The sequence below is a fragment of the Dermacentor variabilis genome, chromosome 8 (assembly GCF_050947875.1).
Source record: "Dermacentor variabilis isolate Ectoservices chromosome 8, ASM5094787v1, whole genome shotgun sequence".
NCBI classification, from domain to species: Eukaryota; Metazoa; Arthropoda; class Arachnida; order Ixodida; family Ixodidae; genus Dermacentor; species Dermacentor variabilis.
In genome coordinates this window covers 6322262-6342374 of record NC_134575.1, presented here as the reverse complement: position 1 = coordinate 6342374, position 20113 = coordinate 6322262, and the positions used below count along the sequence as shown (strand labels likewise).

At 44.7% G+C, this 20113-nt stretch overlaps 1 protein-coding gene across 3 annotated transcripts in view; it reads left to right on the top strand.

Moving 5' to 3' along the window:
* Nucleotides 1-20113, top strand: part of Arpc1 (Actin-related protein 2/3 complex, subunit 1A) — a 54643-nt gene that overhangs the window by 21487 nt on the left and 13043 nt on the right. For 2 of the 3 annotated variants that reach the window (XM_075700991.1, XM_075700992.1), the window contains exons 7-8: nt 13994-14094; nt 15419-15493. In XM_075700991.1, the coding sequence (XP_075557106.1) occupies nt 13994-14094; nt 15419-15493 (176 nt within the window). The remainder of the gene's footprint in view (nt 1-13993; nt 14095-15418; nt 15494-20113) is intronic. The other variant, XM_075700993.1, reaches the window with a different exon arrangement.

Below are 20113 nucleotides of genomic sequence, written 5' to 3'. Positions count from 1 at the left end.
CAACCGACTACAGTACACATACATTTGTCATTCCAAATCGGCAATGGGTGAAATCAAATACGGTGTTCCGCAGGGGTCCATCCTAGGGCCACTTCTTTTTTTATTATACATTAATGACATCACAAACGTGCCTCTGACACCTGACATAATCATGTATGCTGATGACACTAATATCTTCTTTTCTGGTGGAAACTTGCTTACTCTCGAGGAAGAAGCAAATATTTGGCTCAGTAATCTTTCAGACTGGCTTAGAGGAAATAAATTGGAATTAAACACTAAAAAGACAAAATACATCATTTTTCGGCCTCGTAACAAAGGTATTGATGATAGCTTAGTGTTACAATTCCGTGATGAAGTCATTATACGCTCTACGTGCCAGAGGTTCCTTGGTGTTACGTTTGAAGAAAACTTAAACTGGTCCAGTCATGTCGGCAACATTAAAACCAGCATTGCAAGATCCATCGGTGTTATTAATAAATTAAAACGTCTATTACCTTCTAGATTAAAAAAACAATTATACTATAGCCTAGTGCATTCGCGCCTCCAATATTGTTTATCTGTGTGGTGTACCACAACGAAAACTAACATCCATAGTTTACTAACCTTACAGAAACGCATGATTCGGGTAATTGAGAATGCGCCCTATAGAAGCCACTCCGCTCCGCTTTTCAAGAAGAATTGTATTTTAACATTAGAAAACCTTATTAACAAAAAAACAGCCATTGCAATATTTAAAGAGGTAAGACTCAATGAAAGCGCCTTTTTTAAAACATACCTCCCGAATGAACATAAATATAACACAAGGCAATTAATTTACAACAAGGGCAAGATCCGTACCAATTACGGCATGCAAAAGCAGACATTCATAGTTGCAGATTTTTTGAATCATCACCCTGGCTTACTCACTATAATAAATGAATCACCGTCCCTAAACATTTTCAAAAAAAAAGTGAACATGTATTTGCTGTCGCTTCAGGTATGACTTCTCATTCTTTTGTACACAAATCAAATTCAGTATTTCTGTTACATATTTCATGTACTTTTCATTTTTTTGTATATGTATCCACTTTGTGTACCATGCTTGCCCTGTGTGCTTGAGTGTTTTGTGCACTGGGAATGGGTCGGGGAAGGGGACTGACACTTAGTCAGGCATTCGTGCCTTTTTGTCAGCCTCTTTGACAGAGATTCTTTGTATTTTATTTCTGTCAAAATAAACATTCATTCATTCATTCATTCAAAAAAATCGTTGTTTTAGCACGTAAAACCCAGAATTCAATTCCCGTCTTGGCAGTGAGGCCTTATCTTGCTTTCTGTTACAGTGACAGTTTGACAATTCGCCTCGATTGAGGAGTGAGTTCAAATAACAATAGCTTGTCCGTATACATATTTCCCTTTACACTGTTTAACCAGAGCTGTTACAGTAGACTTCCATTAATTCGACTCCGCTTAGTTTGACTTTTCGGTTAATTCGATCTCAGCCAGAGGTCCTAGCCAGCACCCGTACATTTCCCTAGGCCAGCGCTCTTGTTATTTTGATTCTGAAATTTACCTTCGCCAAATAATTCAGACTTGACTTCAAGCATATACTTGCCTAACCCCAATCGTGACCCTAATGGCTGCAGCATCTGCCCTGTTAGCAGTAGAAGTCAGTGGATGTGCTGTTTTGGTGTGCCCTTAGCAGAGTTTTGACTGAAAATGGCAGCTCATGATGTGTTGGCATATTTGCTCAATTCTTACAAGCGCCATTTTTTCAAAGAATATGAATATGAAAGTTTCCCACACGTTACTGTTGGATCCGAAACTGAAATCGTGTTCGTGGTGTTAGCAACAGCCTACTTGTCACATCGCCTCTGTCATTTCAAGATGGTGAGAGAACAAGTTTTCACATAGCAAAGGCTGGCAGTAGAACGGTTGCTTGCTGGGCTAGTTGGTTTAATGCAACTTATGTAACAACGTGAAACATGAAGGGACGGTGATAGAGACCGAGTGAAAAGAGGGATGACTTCCAACTGTTTATTCTACTGTCCATGCTATGCATATGTATACATACATATACATTGTCGCCCGTTCCTCATGTTTCGTGCTGTTATGTAAGTCGGCAGTAGTAAGACAAAACGGTGCCTTTAACCCTTTGAGGGTCGAATTATTTTTTAAAAAACTTTTCCAGGTGGTCAAATTACTTTATTGCGGATCTTGAATGTACAAAATGTATAAAGTCGGGAATAAATACTAACAAATAATTAGGAACAGTATTTTGGTGTCGGCATCACTCAGAACTGCAATATGGTCAATAGTACTTCCAGGCGTGGTACTCCTTGAAACACGGGTCTACGCACAGCGCCTTATCGCAGTCTGCACACCTAAAATGCGTGTATGTTCTCTTGGAGCGAGGAGTTGTGTTGGCGCACACATGACATCTCTGCGTGCGGCTGCCTTGGGCAGAGGTCTGATGCACCCTCTCGCGCAAGCGCGTTGCTGCGGAGAGCGATAATACCTCGTGAGCGGTGGTGATAAACAAGCTAAAAGCAGTGCCAATCAAGATAGAAATCAACTTCCGTCGCCTTTGCGAGAGCGTGCCGACAAAGAGAAAAACCACGTTTCGCGCGCCTCCGTTGCGACCACGCGGCGAAACCGAAAACGCCAAAGGGGCATTGCCGCAGTCTGAGTGACGCGCTGAAGCTAGCAATCAGTTCTGTTTATCTCCCCAAGAAGGTAGCGCAAATTTCAAACGCTTCTGGTAAGTGCTAAGAGGTGGCAGCACCTTTCGGTGAACCCGCATAGTCATTATGGCGCGAAATTTCAAACAGAGGATCGGAACCGTACCCATACGGCAAAGACCTTGTGGGACAGAAAACCGCCGCCGTACATGTGCGGCAAAAATCTTCAAAGGGTTAATTATGAATGCTCATTAAAAAATAAGTTATTATGCTTACTAAGCTAGCTGCAGTGGAGCTGAGCCGTTACCAAAGTGTCACAGCCTCACATCGCACGACTAGTGCCATCAGACATATAGGCTTGACGATGGTAGCCTGGGCATCAACGCAGTCACGTGTTAAAAAATGGCAATTCTTTGTGGGCCTTCTGTTCCTACAAGATGGTGGCCAGGACCTGATACCACATCATCACTGTATATGTCTACCAAGTTTCTTCTCAACGCCATGGAACCAGCTGCCGAATAACAATGTCTCGAGGAAAACACATCTTCCGTCGACGCACTGAAACTTTCCAATTTCTGGCCATTGAACTGTGAACTCTGGTTCGCCCATATCGAGGCGCAGTTTCGCCGTCACTGAGTAACATTTCAGGTGGCCAAGTACAACAACGTCGTGAGTGCGCTTAACCCGACGAGTGCAGCTTTGGTCTGCGACATTTTGCTAGCTGCTCCACCCGATGATGAGTACGATACCCTTAAGCGGGAGTTACTATGGTGCACCACCGACTCTGAGTCGCAACGGATGCAACAGCTCTTCTCATCGGAGGAACTTGGTGACAGAAAACCGACTGAGCTGCTTTGCTGCATGACACAACTCCTGGGAACCAGTCCATCATCAACAGACTCGAAAATCCTTCGCGAGCTCTTCTTACAGCTTCTACCGAACCAGGTACGCATGATTTTATGTGCTTCACCTACTAACATGTCTGTCGAGGCCTTAGCGATGATGGCAGATGATGGATTCTTTCCATCCTGTGATAACCACTGTTGACCGTGGCAATGCACCCGTTGCGACACAACCCAAGTTGCAGCAGCACTTTCATGAACCCGACAGTTCAAGCACGCGCCTTGCTGTGCAAGTAGAGGAGCTAACTAACCCGTTGGCTGCCTTACACTCTCGGGCAAATAACCAGCAGCAGCAGCATCGCTCGCATGACCAGAACATGTCACGCCCTCCATCTCCCTTTATTTGTTGGTATTAGCCAGATATGGCACTCGCGCACGGCAGTTCAGTCTACCTTGCAACTTTCTGGGGAAACTGTCAGGCCAGTCAGTGATGACAGCTAGTGCTACTGGCTCTACACCAAGCCGTCTCTTCTACATCACCGAGCGTGTCACCAAAGCTCGTGACCTTGTAGGCACTGGTGCGGAAATTTGTTTCATTCCCCCTACTTTTCAAGACCGCAGAAGGCATCGCCATGACACGTCTTTTCTCACTGCCATCAACGGTTCCAACACTGAAAGGTACAGCCAGAAATCTGTCACCCTTGACCTTGGTCTGCGACGCCCTTTTCGATGGTTATTCACCGTCACTGATGTCCGCAGGCCAATCATTGGTGCTGATTTTCTGTAGAAGTTTAGCCCTCTCATCGACCTTCGCATCTCCCACCTTCTTGACTCCTCAACAAACCTGTCCTTACAAGGTATGACCACGTCTGCACCACCTTTGCGTCTCGTACAACTGCACACCTAGGTACCGAAACTGTGGTGGATCATCCTGCTGGACTTTCCAGAGCTGTTCGAACCACCCTCGCCAGATCGTCCAACAGTGCACAACGTCACGCACCACATTGTGACTAAAGGACCACCAGTATATGCCTGACCTCACCGCTTAGCACCAGACCGTCTCAAAATTGCAAAACAAGAATTCGAACACATGCTAAAGTTGGGCTTCGTTTGTCCTTCCGCTAGCCCTTGGTGATCTGCTTTACACATGGTGCCCAAGAAGACGGGTGATTGGCGACCATAAGCTGATTACTGTGCCTTAAACAAAGTGACGATTCCCGGTAAGTACCCCATACCTCACCTCGACGATTTCACCGCATTGCTTCATGGGTGCTGAATATTTAGCAAAGTGAATCTGGTAAAAGCCTACCATCTGATTCCTGTCGAGCCTTCAGACATTCCTAAAACTGAAATCATTACCATTTTGGCATGTTTGAATACGTCTGCATGCATTCAGCCTCCGTAATGCCGCTCAAACATTTCAGCGGTTCATCTACCAAGCACTCTGTAGCCTGACTTGTTGCTTCACCTATTTAGACAACATTCTTGTATTCAGTCGCTCTGCTGTGGAACACGAATCTGACCTACGTAAGGTGTTTGAACGCCTCCGTCAATACGGCCTGGTTGTAAACATCTCAAAGAATGAGTTTGGCGTTGCTTCTCTCGATTTTCTGGGCCATCGAGTAGACGAGCATGGCATCCAACCCGTCCCATCCAGTGTCCAAGCCATTAAAGATTTCCCATGTCCGTGTTCCACCAAGCAATTATGGGCATTTCTGGGCCTCATCAATTACTATCGTTTCATTCCTCGTTTACACCCTCTGCACATTCAACTCTCTAGCACACCACGAGGTAGCAGGCCTATATCGTGGACTAATGCTGCTGAATCTGCTTTTATCTCTGCCAAGAACACCTTTGCAACCACTACTCTACTGGCTCACCCGCAACGAGATGCTCCATTGTCCGTTATGGTGGATGCCTCTGACATAACTGTTGGCCCCGTGTTTCAACAACTGGTTGGCAAGACAGGGCAGCCTATAAGCTGACACCGCAACAAACTCACTACAGCACTTTCGGTCACGAATTGCTAGGACTCTACCTTGCAGTCCGCCACTTCCGTCACAATCTCGAAGGGCGTCAGTTGTTTATTCTCACTGAACACAAACCACTCATTTATGCTATTACCTCCAACAGTTCCTTGTACATTCCCCACGAAATTCGCCAGCTTGCATATATCTCCGGATTCACTACAGATATTCGGCGTATCATTTTCTAAATCAAATCATTTCTTCCAATATCAAACTAAATCAAACATACTAAATCATTTTCTTCCAATATTCGAAGAGAATTTTAATTGTCGCTCAGTGCATGAAAACTGGACGCTATTTAAGGATAAGATAGATATATTTGTCGACAAATTCATCCCTAAATTTAGTTACCGTGCCTGCTCTCAAAAACCATGGTTTACTAAAACACTTAAAAGACTAGAAAACAAGAAAAAACGCCTCTTCCGCTCCGCCAAGCTGCGGGATGATGAAAACGCATGGCTGAAATATTATACAGCTGACAAAACATATCTAACGGCAATTTGCAACGCTAAGCATTCTTTTTTCCACGCTGACTCGCCGAAAATGCTGACTACCAACCCACGAAAATTCTGGCAGATTATAAACCCAAACCACGCATCCACTGTCGCTCTTACGAAAGAATCAGGTGAAGTGGCCACCGACTTTGAATATGCTAATATGTTTAACACCGCCTTTTCATCCGTATTTAGTAAAGAAACCGACATGCCACCCCCTGTACACTCCAATGTCTTCGGAACTGTTATTCCGCCAATTTTCTTTGTCGCATCTGGAATTTCTGCCATAATTGACAAACTTAAACTATCTTCATCAGCCGGGATCGATAACATTAACTCAAAATTTCTAAGGAACACTCAAAACATTTGTGCATCATTTTTGTGTTTACTCACAGTCACTTTCCACGGGCCAGCTTCCCGCCGATTGGAAATACGGAAAAGTCATTCCAGTCTTCAAGCCAGGTATCAGAGAATCACCGCTAAACTACCGACCCATTTCTTTAACCAGTATCCCGTGCAAAATCATGGAGCATGTCATTTACACACATATCATGGACTTTCTCGATTCGAATAATTTCTTCAATCCTGCGCAGCATGAATTTCGCAGGGGTTTTTCGTAGGAAACACAACTGGCCATGCTTGCGCACGACTTACATGCAAACTTAGACTGCAATTTTCAGACTGACGCCATTTTTATGGACTTCGCGAGAGCGTTTGACAAAGTACCCCATAAATGCCTTCTACTCAAACTTTCACTGTTAAATCTTCACCCCGACATCATAAATTGGATCCGTGAATTTCTAAATAACCGCTCTCGGGCTGTTTTTGTGAACAATGCTACCTCTGCTTCCCTTCCAGTAACATCAGGCGTTCCGCAAGGGTCCGTCCTTGGCCTGCTTTTATTCCTTATATACATTAACGACCTACCAACTCATGTATCTTGTAATATCCGAATGTTTGCAGATGACTGTGTTATTTATCGCACTGTTGCCAACGCCTCTGATCAATTAACCCTTCAAAGTGATCTTAACCATGTAAAGCAATGGCGCGATGATTGGCTCATAGAACTTAACCCTCACAAATGCAAAACCTTATCTTTCAACCGCCGCCGCTTTCCACTTGTTTTTTCTTATACGATTAGCAGCGTTCCTGTCGAAGCAGTTCAATCGTTTTAAGTATCTGGGAGTCGCTTTCTGCCGTGACCTTTCTTGGGCTTTGCACGTCACTAACGTCATATCATCTGCAAATAAAACACTTGGATTTTTGCGACGTCATCTACATAACGCACCTAAGAACGTAAAATTGTTAGCTTATAAAACTCTCGTGCAAACAAAATTGGAATATGCTTCACCAATTTGCAATCTGCGACAAGCTTTTATATTCAAGGCACCCTTGAGTCACTTCAAAACCGTGCCACTAGATTCATTCATCGTTCGTATTCTTATGATGTGAGTGTGTCATCACTAAAATTAGAATCTAATTTACCCCTTCTCTCATGTTGCCGCCGTATCGCCAGTCTTTCTTTATTCTATAAACTTTTTCATAGCCCCATAGGTATCCCGCCATACTTTGTTCCACCAACATGCATATCTAATCGCACTGGTCATCCTTTTTAAGTCGCGCACCCACGTGCACGCACCATTACCTTTTCTACCTCATTTTTTCCTCGTACAGCTGCTGACTGGAATGGCCTTCCGGGCAACACCGCTACCATCCCTTGTCCATCCACCTTCATAGAAAGCTTCACCAATCACCTTTCACCATAGATTAACACGTGGTTTCTGCTTATTTCTGTGTAACCCACATCTTATGTAATACCCCATTATGGGGTCTTTAAGGAATAAAAATGAAATGAAATGAAATATCATTGGTGCCGATAATCCTGTCGCTGACACTCTGTGACGGATTTATATAAATGCGAGCCAAGTAAATTGTTCTGCAATGACTTAGTCCGCCTTGCTACCGCTCAACGCACAGCCCGTGAACTTCAAACACTCTGGACGGCCAACGATTCTCTGCGCTTCGAAGATATCTTGCTGCCTGGCTGCAACGTCACAGTGATAGGTGACATGTCTATGGGTCATCCTTGACCGTACGTTCCACATCAATTTCGGCAGCAAGTTTTTGACACACTACACTTATCGCACCCTGGAGTATGTTCCACATGTCTGGTCACTTCCTGCTATCTGTGGCCACGTATGAACGCTGACGTTCGTTGCTGGGCTCTGGCATGCAAACAGTCCCAGCGCGCCAAGGTCAGTCGACACGCTATGAGTGTGCTTGTTCATTTTCCACCACCAGATGTTCGTTTTGGCGACATTCACATCGATATCATTGGTCCACTGCCACCATCCTCGAACCAACGATACATACTCGGTTGTATCGACTGCGTCATGCGCCTGCCTAAAGCAATGTCTCTCTCTCACATTACTGCAGAGTCCGTAGCCCAGGTCATCTTAAATACCTGGGTTTCCCGTTACGGTGTGCCACACACCATAACGACAGACAAAGGAAGACAATTTGACTCATCCCTCTTTCAAGCTGTCTCCCGTCTTCTAGGTGTAACGCACATGCGAATGACAGTTTATCACCCAGGTTCCAATGGCATGGTAGAACATTTCCATCGTCAATTAAAAGCGGCACTTTGTACCCATGACACTATGATTCCATGGACAGAGCGCCTACCTGTGGTTCTACTAGGTCTTCACACAGTTCTGAAAGCAGATGCACAGTGTTCCTCAGCAGAACCTGTTTTCGGCACAACACATTGCATACCCGGTGAGTTCTTAGCCTCGGAACCGTCATCTGCTGACCTACAATCCTACGCTGGCTGCCTTCACATTACAATGGCCACTGTTATACCACCGCCGCTTCATAACGACCGCAGAAATGTTTACATGAGCCCACCTTTACTTCATAGCAGTCACGTATTTATCCGTCGCGGCATTACTCGCACTCCTTTACAAGCTCCGTATGACGATCCCTTCAAAGTCCTCAAACGAGACGCAAAGTTTTTCACAATTCTTGTCAACAGTCGTGAAGAGACCATTTCCATTGAACGCTTGAAGCCAGCTCATCTAGACTCTGGCTGTGCCATCTCCACAACTTAAACCGCTCAGCGGCAGTGCCTTCATCGCTAGGAGGGGAGCCCTGTAGTGGACAGTACTCATAGAGCCCTGCGCTGAAAGCAGAGACTGGACTAGCACCATCAGTCCTATAGGCTCGACGATAATAGCCATGAAGTCAATGCAGTCGCCTGTTTAATAAATCGCAATTCCTTGTGAGCCTTCTGATCCTAAAGTAGCATTGAGATTCGACTCTGAAGATGCGACTGTTCCGATACACAGTGCTTGTTTCATGTACAGTCGAACCTCGATATATCGAACAGCACGGTGATCCCGAAATAGCTCTACATAGTCAGAATTCGATAGATAAAATCACATAAGAAATGCGTCAAAAACTTTTGTGAATCTCTCAATGAACCAAGGGCACGATTGGGGTTGTTGTTCGGAGCGAGTGTTTAGTTGCACCACACGCAATTTGCCTAGGCTGCGCCTACTTCGTCAGCTAGGGAGAGCGTGGTCGACTGCACCGCACCCAGTTAGCCTAGGCCACGCCAACTTCGACGGCTACGCGAACTCTGCATGGCCTAGGCCAGTCATGCGTGGCGCAACTGAATGCATCCTCCGAACAACAATCCCCAATTGCGCCCCAATCGTGGCGCAGTAAATACTCACTTGACGAAGCTTCACACAGAGTATTTGTGCTTATTTGACTGAAAGTACTGCAGCAGTGTAGCCTGCTTCTTATTGGCAGCCACGTGCTTAAACACGAAGTCCTCAACATAGTCTAAACGATCCACAAGTGATAGGCTAGTGCCCTCTGTTGCGCCGCAGTAGCGGCGTAGAAGGGCCAAAGCAGCTGCAGCCTCTGTTGAAGTCAGGAGCGGTTCAAGATCAGCACTTGTGGGATCAAACTCTGCAACATATTCGGTTGGCTGCTACTTCTGCCGCGATCTCCACGTCTTGTCAATTGAAGTATTTTTAAACACTGTCAATAACAAAGAATTAAGTGGCGTCAGCCAAGGCGTCTTGAGTGAGCCCAGTGAGCATGCGCTGTTGTGCGTCTTTATGGGTGCAAACCGCCAGTCCTCGCAAGGCGTGGCAGCCAGCAGGCGCAGAGCACGGCACTGAGGAAGAGTCAGTGCGGCAAATGCATTACGTTGTTGACATTGCCGAACTAGCCAAGCCACTGCGTGCGTACGCCACTATGTTCAAATGGCGCCCTCAGCGTGATTTGATACGCAATAATTTGATACATCCATGTTCGATATATTGAGGTTTGACTATTTTTTCAACAGAGGGCTGTATTTTTGGAGGATTATGAGTGCCCAGTGGCTGCACTCTGTGATGTCATATGCTGCTGGCTTACAGCAACAGCAGCAGGCATTGTTGTAACAAGGAGTTGAAGTTGTTTCGAAATTGTTCACGCTTAAGTTATGAATGCTGTACAGAAACAGGGCAGCGATTTGCATGTTATGTCAACAATATTCACAGGCCCTTACAGGCACTGGACCATTGTGCAATAGTAAGCATATGCATACTACGCCTGTGGCGTACGTTCGTAGTCTGCTCCAGTCCACCTTCTACTTGCGCCAGCGCTGTCGTGTGTCCACTGCGGACGCTATATGAAGCTCTCCCATAACATCATGCGGAAGTTTCATGACCAGATGGCCGTGCTCTCTCAGGAGTTGCAGAATCAAGCATCTTTTCCTTTTAGATCACTATCTTACCAGACTTAAATTATTGAAGGACCCTGCTACTACGGTGCCACAGCACCCTTTCGCTGACATACCACAGCTCTGCAGCAAAGCTGTGTTCCTCTGATAGTCACTGCCCTCGAAGTGTTCAGAGCCCAGAAAGTCGTGTTTGGCAGTACCCATGTTGACTGTCATGGGCGCGCAGCGCTAATTCATATCCTTCGAAGCTTCGGCTCTACCGGAAAGGTACGACACAGCTTGCCTCGCCCGACGATACTTGTCTCACCCTCGCGCACAGTAGCGTAGAGGCATTCTCCTGCGTTGTTCCAGGTGCTTCACTGATCACATTACAAAGCAGCACGCAGCACAAATGGCGATTTTGAATACTTGGGAACAAGCTCCGCTTGTGAAAACAAGTATGCTGCCGCGGGCAACCAAGCATTTGAGACATCGTTTGCCGTCCGTGCACATGGACAGATGCGGGCGATGGCCGGCATCCGGCACAGACACGTCACTTCCTTTAGTTCACGGCGTGGCCGCTAGATAAGGTATTTTGCGAAAAAAGCATTACACTCATTGTTTTCTGCTAGTTTCTGCCTGAAAACATGGTTGCGTCAACCAGTTTCAGCACCCAAGCTTTCATTTGGGCTACAAAGCTTAGCGGCAGAAGATTTGCTCAGTATCCCTTTAAGGAGTCACTTGAGAAATGGTAAATTTGAAACACAATGGAACACTCTGAGGATGACATGTTGTGGCCGATAACAATAAAGAGGTATCTGAAAGGGTTGTATATAAAATTTCCATTCTGAAGATAGTCTCCAAGTTTTACGTTCTTCCAATTGTCGGGATTGGAGTTATGTTACATTTTTCTTGTTATAAGATTGTGTGCCTGTTTGATCTGGATGTACATTATCATCCACTTTGAATTGAAAAACTAGCTGCACATTTTATTTGGGAGCTTGTCCTTTAGCAGCTGGATAATTCGATCAATTCGGACACCATGGAACAAAACTGACACATGGTGTAGCAGACCAGTGACCAAAGGTGATTCAGATTGCGCACTGATGCATACGCTGGGAGCACTGCTGAATGTCTGAAGACTCTGCATCAGCATGCCATACGCTGTGCTAGACCAATCGCTGTATTCTGCTTAGCTGCTGTGGTAAAGCACTGGCAGTCATTTAACTATCAGTACGCAGTTCTTTTCTTATTTTTCTTTGATGAGATCTGTGTAACAGTTTTTTTTTGGACAAAGTGTCACGAAATGTCATTGCCAGCATTGTTACTACCGCCCATGTCCATGAAGGGTAATATACATATGCAGAAAACCTAAAGCTCTCTAATACGGTCCACGTTTATTAATTCGGCCCTGATGGACCGCTAAAATTTATTGAATTACCTGCTGGATGTAAAAAAAAGAAAATAAAATGCCATAACACCGCTAAGTAATTTGACAGTATTTGCCCAATTCTAACATGCTCCCGAATCAAACTCACACCCGCTTTCTATGCTTCCAGAGTAGAAAACTACCATAGAGGTAAGATTAACCCTTTGACAGTCAATGGCGTAAATATGCGGCGCCGTGAACAAGTCCAAAAATGGTTGATGCCGTATATTTACAGCGCCATCTGTACGTTTAAAAAGCGCGCCAATTTTCTAACTTTTTCTTTTCTGTCATGTGCTGCCACTGTGTGGGGATACAGGGAGTTTGTTTCGCGCGCCTCCCTCTCTCGGTTTTCGTTGCATGGTTTACTGCTAGTTTGCTCCCGCACATCTATACACTACCGCTCGCGCATTGGCGTGCGCGCAGGCGGGCGGTCGATTGGATTTTGTTTCGCGGGCGGTTTCGGCTTTTTGTGCTTGCAAAACTGATGGCTATCTCGTTCCTAATCGCTCAAAGGGCGACCGCTTGTTTCTCGCTCGTTTTGTACTCACAGGGGTGCGCGTAGGAAGGATGCCGCCGTGCATGCGTTTCCGTTTCTTTTTTTTTTTTTTTTTTTGAGACTCGCGATAACTAATTGTCCTAGCTGGTTGGCGATAGGATGAAGATTAGCGGAAGTTTGTCACATCTGTTGCTTTTTTTGATGGGCACACAACCAAACAGTTTTCTTGAGTGTGTGCACCTACGCAGTTTGATTACGCTATGGACGTACGTATTAGTCTAAGAGCAGGAACATTTGAGGCTTGCGAAATATTCTCGTCTGCGGATTTTCAAAGCCTTGAACTATGTGCATAAAAATGCATCAAATTTTTAATTCTGATAAGTTTATTTCTTTTTTTATTGTTGTTATTCATGAATGAAGAGTGCATATAGACCAATGCAAAATATTTTTTTCTCACTTTATGGTCACCCTAAAAGAATTACGGTAATATTTTTTTTCAAAATAAGTCCCTAAGAAGAATCGGAATCTGCAATAAAAAAAATCGACCCTGGGCGGTCGCATATGGCGGAAAAAAATCGACCTTCAACGGGTTAAAGCTCCTAAACAAAGAAATTTAATGTGTTTTATTAGCAAAATAACAAAACACATTAGCAAGGGTCAATATGTGTTGTACAAAGGCGGGCGATTTCCAAAAGTCAGCTTCATTGCAATACAGCCATATTATTCAGCAAAGCATATAAACATTGTGAACTCTGTTTTTGGTCCAATATTTTTTGCGGGAAAAGGGTGCTCGTTAGAATTTGGTAAACGCCGGAATTGAACATTGTGAGCTACAATTATTGCTTGAAAATCTTCCTAGAGCAGACCAGATATAGGCCTTTCCAACAGGAGATGACGTGTGTTGAACGTATTCACTGTCCCCTAAGCTCTGCTGAGACAGGCATTGCCCGTAAGGGGGTTACTATCAGGGCCACCATTAGGGGTCAGGTGCATGTACGTTGAATGGTCAAGTTCGAATTATTCGTCGAAAGCTAATTTTAGGATCTAAAGAACGAGTTGGGCCCATAAAAATAGATGGGCGCTGGCCAGGACCTACAGGCGAGATCAAATTAACCACAGACGTATTTACGGAAGTCTACTGTATATCCTCTTGCTGTTTTGGGTCTTGTGCTGTGCATTCAGCTCACTGTTCCTGGAATAAAATTTAGTCGTGAGTTTGCACCAGGGCTGTGTTACTGCACTCGCTTGTGTCCTGTCAAGACTGCCTAGCAGAGCAGTGCCTATTGTTAAGTTGCCTTGTCTGAGCAGCATTCTTGCTCTTCTCAACCTAGGGTTACGACTGCTACCCCATGGTGTACGAGTACAGCAATGGCCAGCTAAGCTTTGTTGACAAACTGGACAAATCACAGCGCAAGGAGGTGGACGGCGTCAGGTGAGAGCGAAATTTGTGCTGCTGAGATTTCCCAACTTTTTCCGACTTTATGCCTTTCGCCACTGTACAACTGAGAGTGCACAAGTGTCAGTGGGTTGAGAAAAGGCAGCCCTGAACAGCAGCGCAGTTTGTGCAAAAGACCAGGGTGCCTCAAGGTGTTCTGTAATGCGAGTTTGCAAGAAAGCTACTGCAGCCACATTTACACGTTGAACCAACAGGGCAATGAGCAAAGGGATGGCCAGCACAGATGACGAAGGAATGGTCTGAGCGGCAACTCGCATAGCAGCTGCATCAGTTTATTGTGCTTCGTCGTGGCTATAGCTTACCACACAAGTTGCTATTTCTTGAACCTCATGGAACGAAATGGCATCCAACACGAAAATATCTTTGTTGGAGTTGATATTTATTACACACTGATGTTGGTTAGAAAAATGTTATGTTTGCTTCATTACATTGACACTCAACTACACGTGGAAGAAAGTTGTTTGCGCCATGGTCACTATTAGAGTAAATGTGTACCCCTGGCTCAGCAGCACGGTAGCTGTTGCACTTCTGGCAGCTCGACGAGCATTCACCACTTTCTGCTTAAGCTTGTGCTGACCTGCAACAGGTTTTGCAAGTGTTTCTGCATAATGCTCCACAGCAGTGCTGCTGCTGTTTAGAATTCAGTGAATCATCGATGTAGCAGAAACAGCGCAACGATATGTTACACATTAACAAAGGTAGGGCTACTGTGGGCCTTTGTACATTGCATTCTTGCACGGTGGACGCTGTTGTGTATTCAATAAGTGAATGAGCGTGGTGGAGTCGTTTGTTTTGACAGACCGGCATATTTGACAAATTTTAGAGATTGAAATGTTGAAAGGTAGGCCTTCTATGCTGCCTTATAAAAGAGGGATGCCACTGGAGACTTGGTATAAAGGAAACGGCTGCTGAAGTCTGCTGCATTTGGAGACTTAACCCTGTGACTGGCTTTGATGTTTACAGACCTGATGTTCTCTTATGGGCTATGTCATTGCTGCTTGTCCAAAGGTTGGTAACAAGACTGAAAGGCTAGTTGTTTCATGATCAATGACTTGGAGTTCATGACAATGAAAAAAAAGAAAAGATGCCTGGAAGCACATACTTCAACACTGTGTGTCTGTCGCTCTTTTTGTGCCATTGTTGTGTGCTGCAAGTCATTGAAGTTGTGAATTGGAAAAAAAAATGCTTTCTGGCTGTCCATGGTATTGAAATCCTTTTGTTTGTGTATTGCGAGCTCCTGTTCCATGCCATGTGACATGGGCAGTGCTTACGTTGGACTTGTCTCCTTTGTCGTGCACAGCGTTAATGTGGTAACCTCCGGAAGCAGCCAGCACAGCTCGGCAGATGACGACCCCGAAGTTATCAGCCCAGCTGCGTATGTGAGCAACTCCTGTGTGGCGGGAATGAGGCTCAATTAGTTCACCCACAAGGCACACCTGATAACGCTTCTAGACTGGAGTAGCCAAGACTAACACGAATGTCCCTTGCCTGCACATTTCTGCTCTGTGTGGCAGCCTCTAACTTTGCAAGTGGTGTAGCAGTGTTTTGGTAGCACCTAGGAAGCTGTGGACATCACCTCTAGTGTGCTGCAGTAACAGCCCACCCCCCTTTGTGTTTACACAAGGTTCGTAGTGGATCTCGGGGACACTCTAATGTCAAAGTGGCCCTCTCGAGGCCTCAAGAAATTTAATGAAGCGCTTAAGAAATCCTTGAATCCTTGTTTTTATCTGCATCTTGTGGAATTCGTTTGCATATATGGTCAAAGGTAGAATGTCGCCCAGAAGTTGGACCAGCGCATATTTTTGTTGGTTGGTGGCGTTTTCTGTTAACTTTATCCTTTAAGCTTTCTTCTTGTACCTTTATCGTTTGTGTGCAATGAAAGAAGAAAGAAAGAAAGCTCTATCGTTGACAGCAATGGTTTATTTTCAAGCTGTTGAACATAATGTTGCAACAGTCCTTGAAGTTTTGTCAGGACCATGGGAGGAGTCCTTAAAGGGCCATTAAAGGGCTCCTCACCAGACCCCATAGCAAATTTTGCTCATATGCTGCAAGTTAGTACATGTCCTCTAAGGAGCGTTTGCCACAAAAACTTTTCAAATCGACGCAGGGACGCTAGTACGTCACTGTCCGGCTTGGAGCACAGCGGCCACGAAGAGAAGAGAAAACGCCGTTCGGATTGAAATTTCAGTTCTTTCCGCAGCGCGTAGCGACGTAGTTCTTTGCAAACACAATCGTTGGCGCACATTGTATGCTCTGTGCTTGTCAGCTCAAGATGGCCAGACCTGGTGAGGGGCGCTTTAAGGAGAAAGATAAGGGGGCCTGTTTTAGTAAATCAACCTTTTTTAATATACCGGGAAAGCCACACTTATCATCAGAGAAGCCTGAATAAGCCAGAAAAAAGAAAAAAAAGGCAGGTGGCAACGGCAACTTGCAGTTTCCACATGCCCTCACTGTGACATCATGGATTACGATAATGCTCGCTCGTACCTATATTTCGGGACAACTTTCTGTGGCAGCACGGCCAAGGCTATGTGGGTGGAGCCTGTGCACATGTGTTATTACATCAAGTAGTCCATCCATTTTGCCCGGGATTTCGGATTCGATTTGACCAGCGCATTCTGCGGAAGTGTGTTGTTCACAGTGTTGCCATGTGAGCACGCAATGGATATCTATGATCCATGTGAAAGTAGCAGAAAGCTTAATTAAATGTGTATAACATTTATCGAAAGGATATCTATATATATATATTATTTGTAACAGTGGCATCATTTGTGTGTAATCATAAAACTTAAATATTTGGCAATGAAATACTCAATTTTCAATTGACGTCTGCAAAAGATACTATGTATGTCATTTTTCGATAACGGCGTCAATTATGCTCTTTGCTGTGTATATGTATAGGTAGAGAGACTGTGTTGCATTGCAGCGCAACGACATGCCATACAATGTTTCACTGCAAAGGACTGTAGTAAACCCTTCTACGAAAACACTATTTCTAGAGGATTTCTGCACATTTTGCTGTAGGCAAAATACTAAAGTGCCAATACACTTATATTAGGTGTATGTTAATTAACACAGGCCGACGTGAAGTGTTGAATTCCAAACTACACCGTGCCTCATCATATTGTCTTTAACACGCAGAACTTCAGAATTTAACGATTATAATGATGCAAGATTAGTAAAAGCACTTGACATATGCACAAGTACATAGCACAATGTTGCGGTGGCTTCGGTGACTGTGTTCACATTCCCGTGAGCTCTTCCACTCCGAACATGTCACTGTCACTCACATCACTCTCGCTGCTCTAATTTGATCTGAGTAAAATTAGAAGCTGGTCGAGGCTTGTGTCAATGAGGCCGTCATGTTGCCAGAACTCCTCTTCGATTTTCTGAACGTAAGCACACGCCCAAAGCTACTTGCCTGCCGTCACAAGATTGATACTTTCATGTGGCAATTTTTCGACGCCGGCAAGAGCGAATATGGCATTGTTAGCAGCAATGTAACTTTTCACCAGGCTCCATATCAGCTCGATAGGATTGAACTTGCAGTGATATGGAGGAAACCTCACGACATCATGACCAGCAGCCTTAGCGACAACATCCATGCGATAGGCGGAAAACATCTTTTTGTGTTGGTTCACTAGCTCCAATAACTCTGCCTTTAATTGGTCCTGGGAAAATGCAATGCTCTTCTCCGTGAGCCAAGACTGAATCATACTCTTTCATGTTGATGACGTTGGGACTTTCTTGAGGCGAACGCTACGGTAAGGGGCATTGTGCATTACTATAATGCTGCATGGTTTGGTGTTAGGCAAAAGCTGTTCAGTGAACCATTTCTTGAAGCGCGGCCCATCAATTTTCTTGTGGTAGTCAGCAGTTCTTTTCACTGCTCGGAAAACTAGGCGTGTATCATTTAAGAAGCCATCCTTGCTACCGGCGGCAAACAGGATCAGCCTGCCGCATTTGCCGCTTGGTGCGCGAAGCCCTGTTGTCAAACCTTGTCGAAAAGCATCTTCCCATGTGGTGACATTCACATCCTCCCATACTTTCTCCTTTGTGTGGCCGGCATTGACCCAAGTTTCGTCAAGGTAACATGTCAGTCTGCAAGAACAAACAAACAATAAAAAGTAAAGCATGTCATCAGCTACAAACACCGTATTTTACAAGGTAGGAGAAGCAGTGAGACAATCAGCACTGTTCAGTTAATATGATAAAACAATTAGCGGAGGCTGCTTGTTTGTGCTACCCAACAACCAAGGCATGTCGTTTAATACATCATAAAAACGCTGCCCAGGTGATTGCCATGAGTGGCATTGCTACTTTCAAAATGCGATGATGCACCACGTGAAGCTGCAAAAAACAGTGGCATTTGTAACTTTCACTTTAATGTGTGTTCTGCTGAAATAATGCATGCACAGAACTGGCAAACAAGAGCGCTTGTGTTTGTTTCGATTGCGAGCACTGAAAGCTCGGAAGCTACCATGTCCTCACGAAAAAGTATTGGGCTGAACGTGACGGCGTGTCCTCTACGATTCCATGTAATTGCAGCCAAACGTGAGTTATGTCTGTTGCATCTTCGGAGCAGTGCTTTCATGGTATAGGTTGCTGGGTGTATAAAGAAATGTACTTATTCATTTACACGCTACAAAAGTTACAAAATGGACCTACTCTCGTGCATACCGTTTTTCAGTCTGAAGTTCTCAAATGGTACGCAGGTACTTCCGTTGCCTCTTGATGACGCTGTTTCTCTCGAAGAGCACGCAATTTCTCTTCTGTTTGCGAAAGGAAAAGCCAATATCATTGAGCAGCCTTTGCATCGTTTGCACGCTCGTTTTAGGCATGTTTATGTTGCTGTCACTGGCCACATCATGAGCGAGTTTTGCAGCTGTCGGAATTTCATTTCGCGGAAAGTACTGATGCACTTTTCTTCATAGAGCTACAAGGGAGAAGCTGTCATGAAGTTGCAGTCTTGTCTTTCCGGTTTTCGCACGGGCATTTGTGCTTCAGTGACTTCAAGGTGCCACTGTGGACGTCGAACCTAATCCAGAAGACATTGTGTTCGCTAACACCAGTGAGCTCGCTGAGTTTCCCAAATGCGGCTCTCACAGACAGCTGCGGGTCGCTTTTCCTTACTTGTGCATAAACGTAGTGTGCCAGTTTCTTTGCCTGTACGGACAGCTTCAGTTTTGAGAACTCTTAGTCCGGCTGCAAAGCTGGTGGATTCGCGAGATGCGGCAGACCTTGCTTTGTAAGCGATGTTGACGAGCTGCAACTAGGGGACGCCATCTTTCTTTGAAGGTGATGGGAAAGAACTACGGATGCCGCAAAACCACAAAACCTGAATGTGCGTGGAACGGAATTCCTTCTAGTCTGCAACATTTGTATTGATTAATTAATAAATTGTATAAAAAAACGGCCACTGGTAAATTTTCATTTACACTGAATAGCCTTCAGATGTTTTCATTAGGGGAAACATTTGCAACATTACTGTGCCCCAACGTTTACATGTTGGGGCGCAGTAAAACAGGTGCGCTTCGGCTCCGTACCGTAGCCTTTGGTGGTGCTGTCATAGAAAGTTGTCGCCAGGTATAGTTAATTTTTTGTTGGTAAAGGTAGACTACTTTGTACTCTGAAAGTGTTGACAAGTTTCAAGAACTTTAATATGCCACATCAGCCTAAGTGTGAAAAATAATTTCAAGTCCATGATGCCGCAGTCATGTACCAGCACTGGGATTTTGGTAGAAAATTTTGTTATTCTAAACTGATGTAGTGTTTCTATCACCAAGTGGAGAGCAGTAGTGCAGTGACATCTTGCTATAACAAATTTCTCAGTACTGCCAAAAGTAATTCGAATTTTTAAAGATTTGTTTAACACTATTCAGGCCCTAAATCGAAATTCCGCTTCCAACAGTCACTATAATGTAACTTTTTCTCTCAAATGTAACAAATTTCACTAAAATCTGTCCAGAGGTTATCTCAGAAAAGCGTTTCTGCG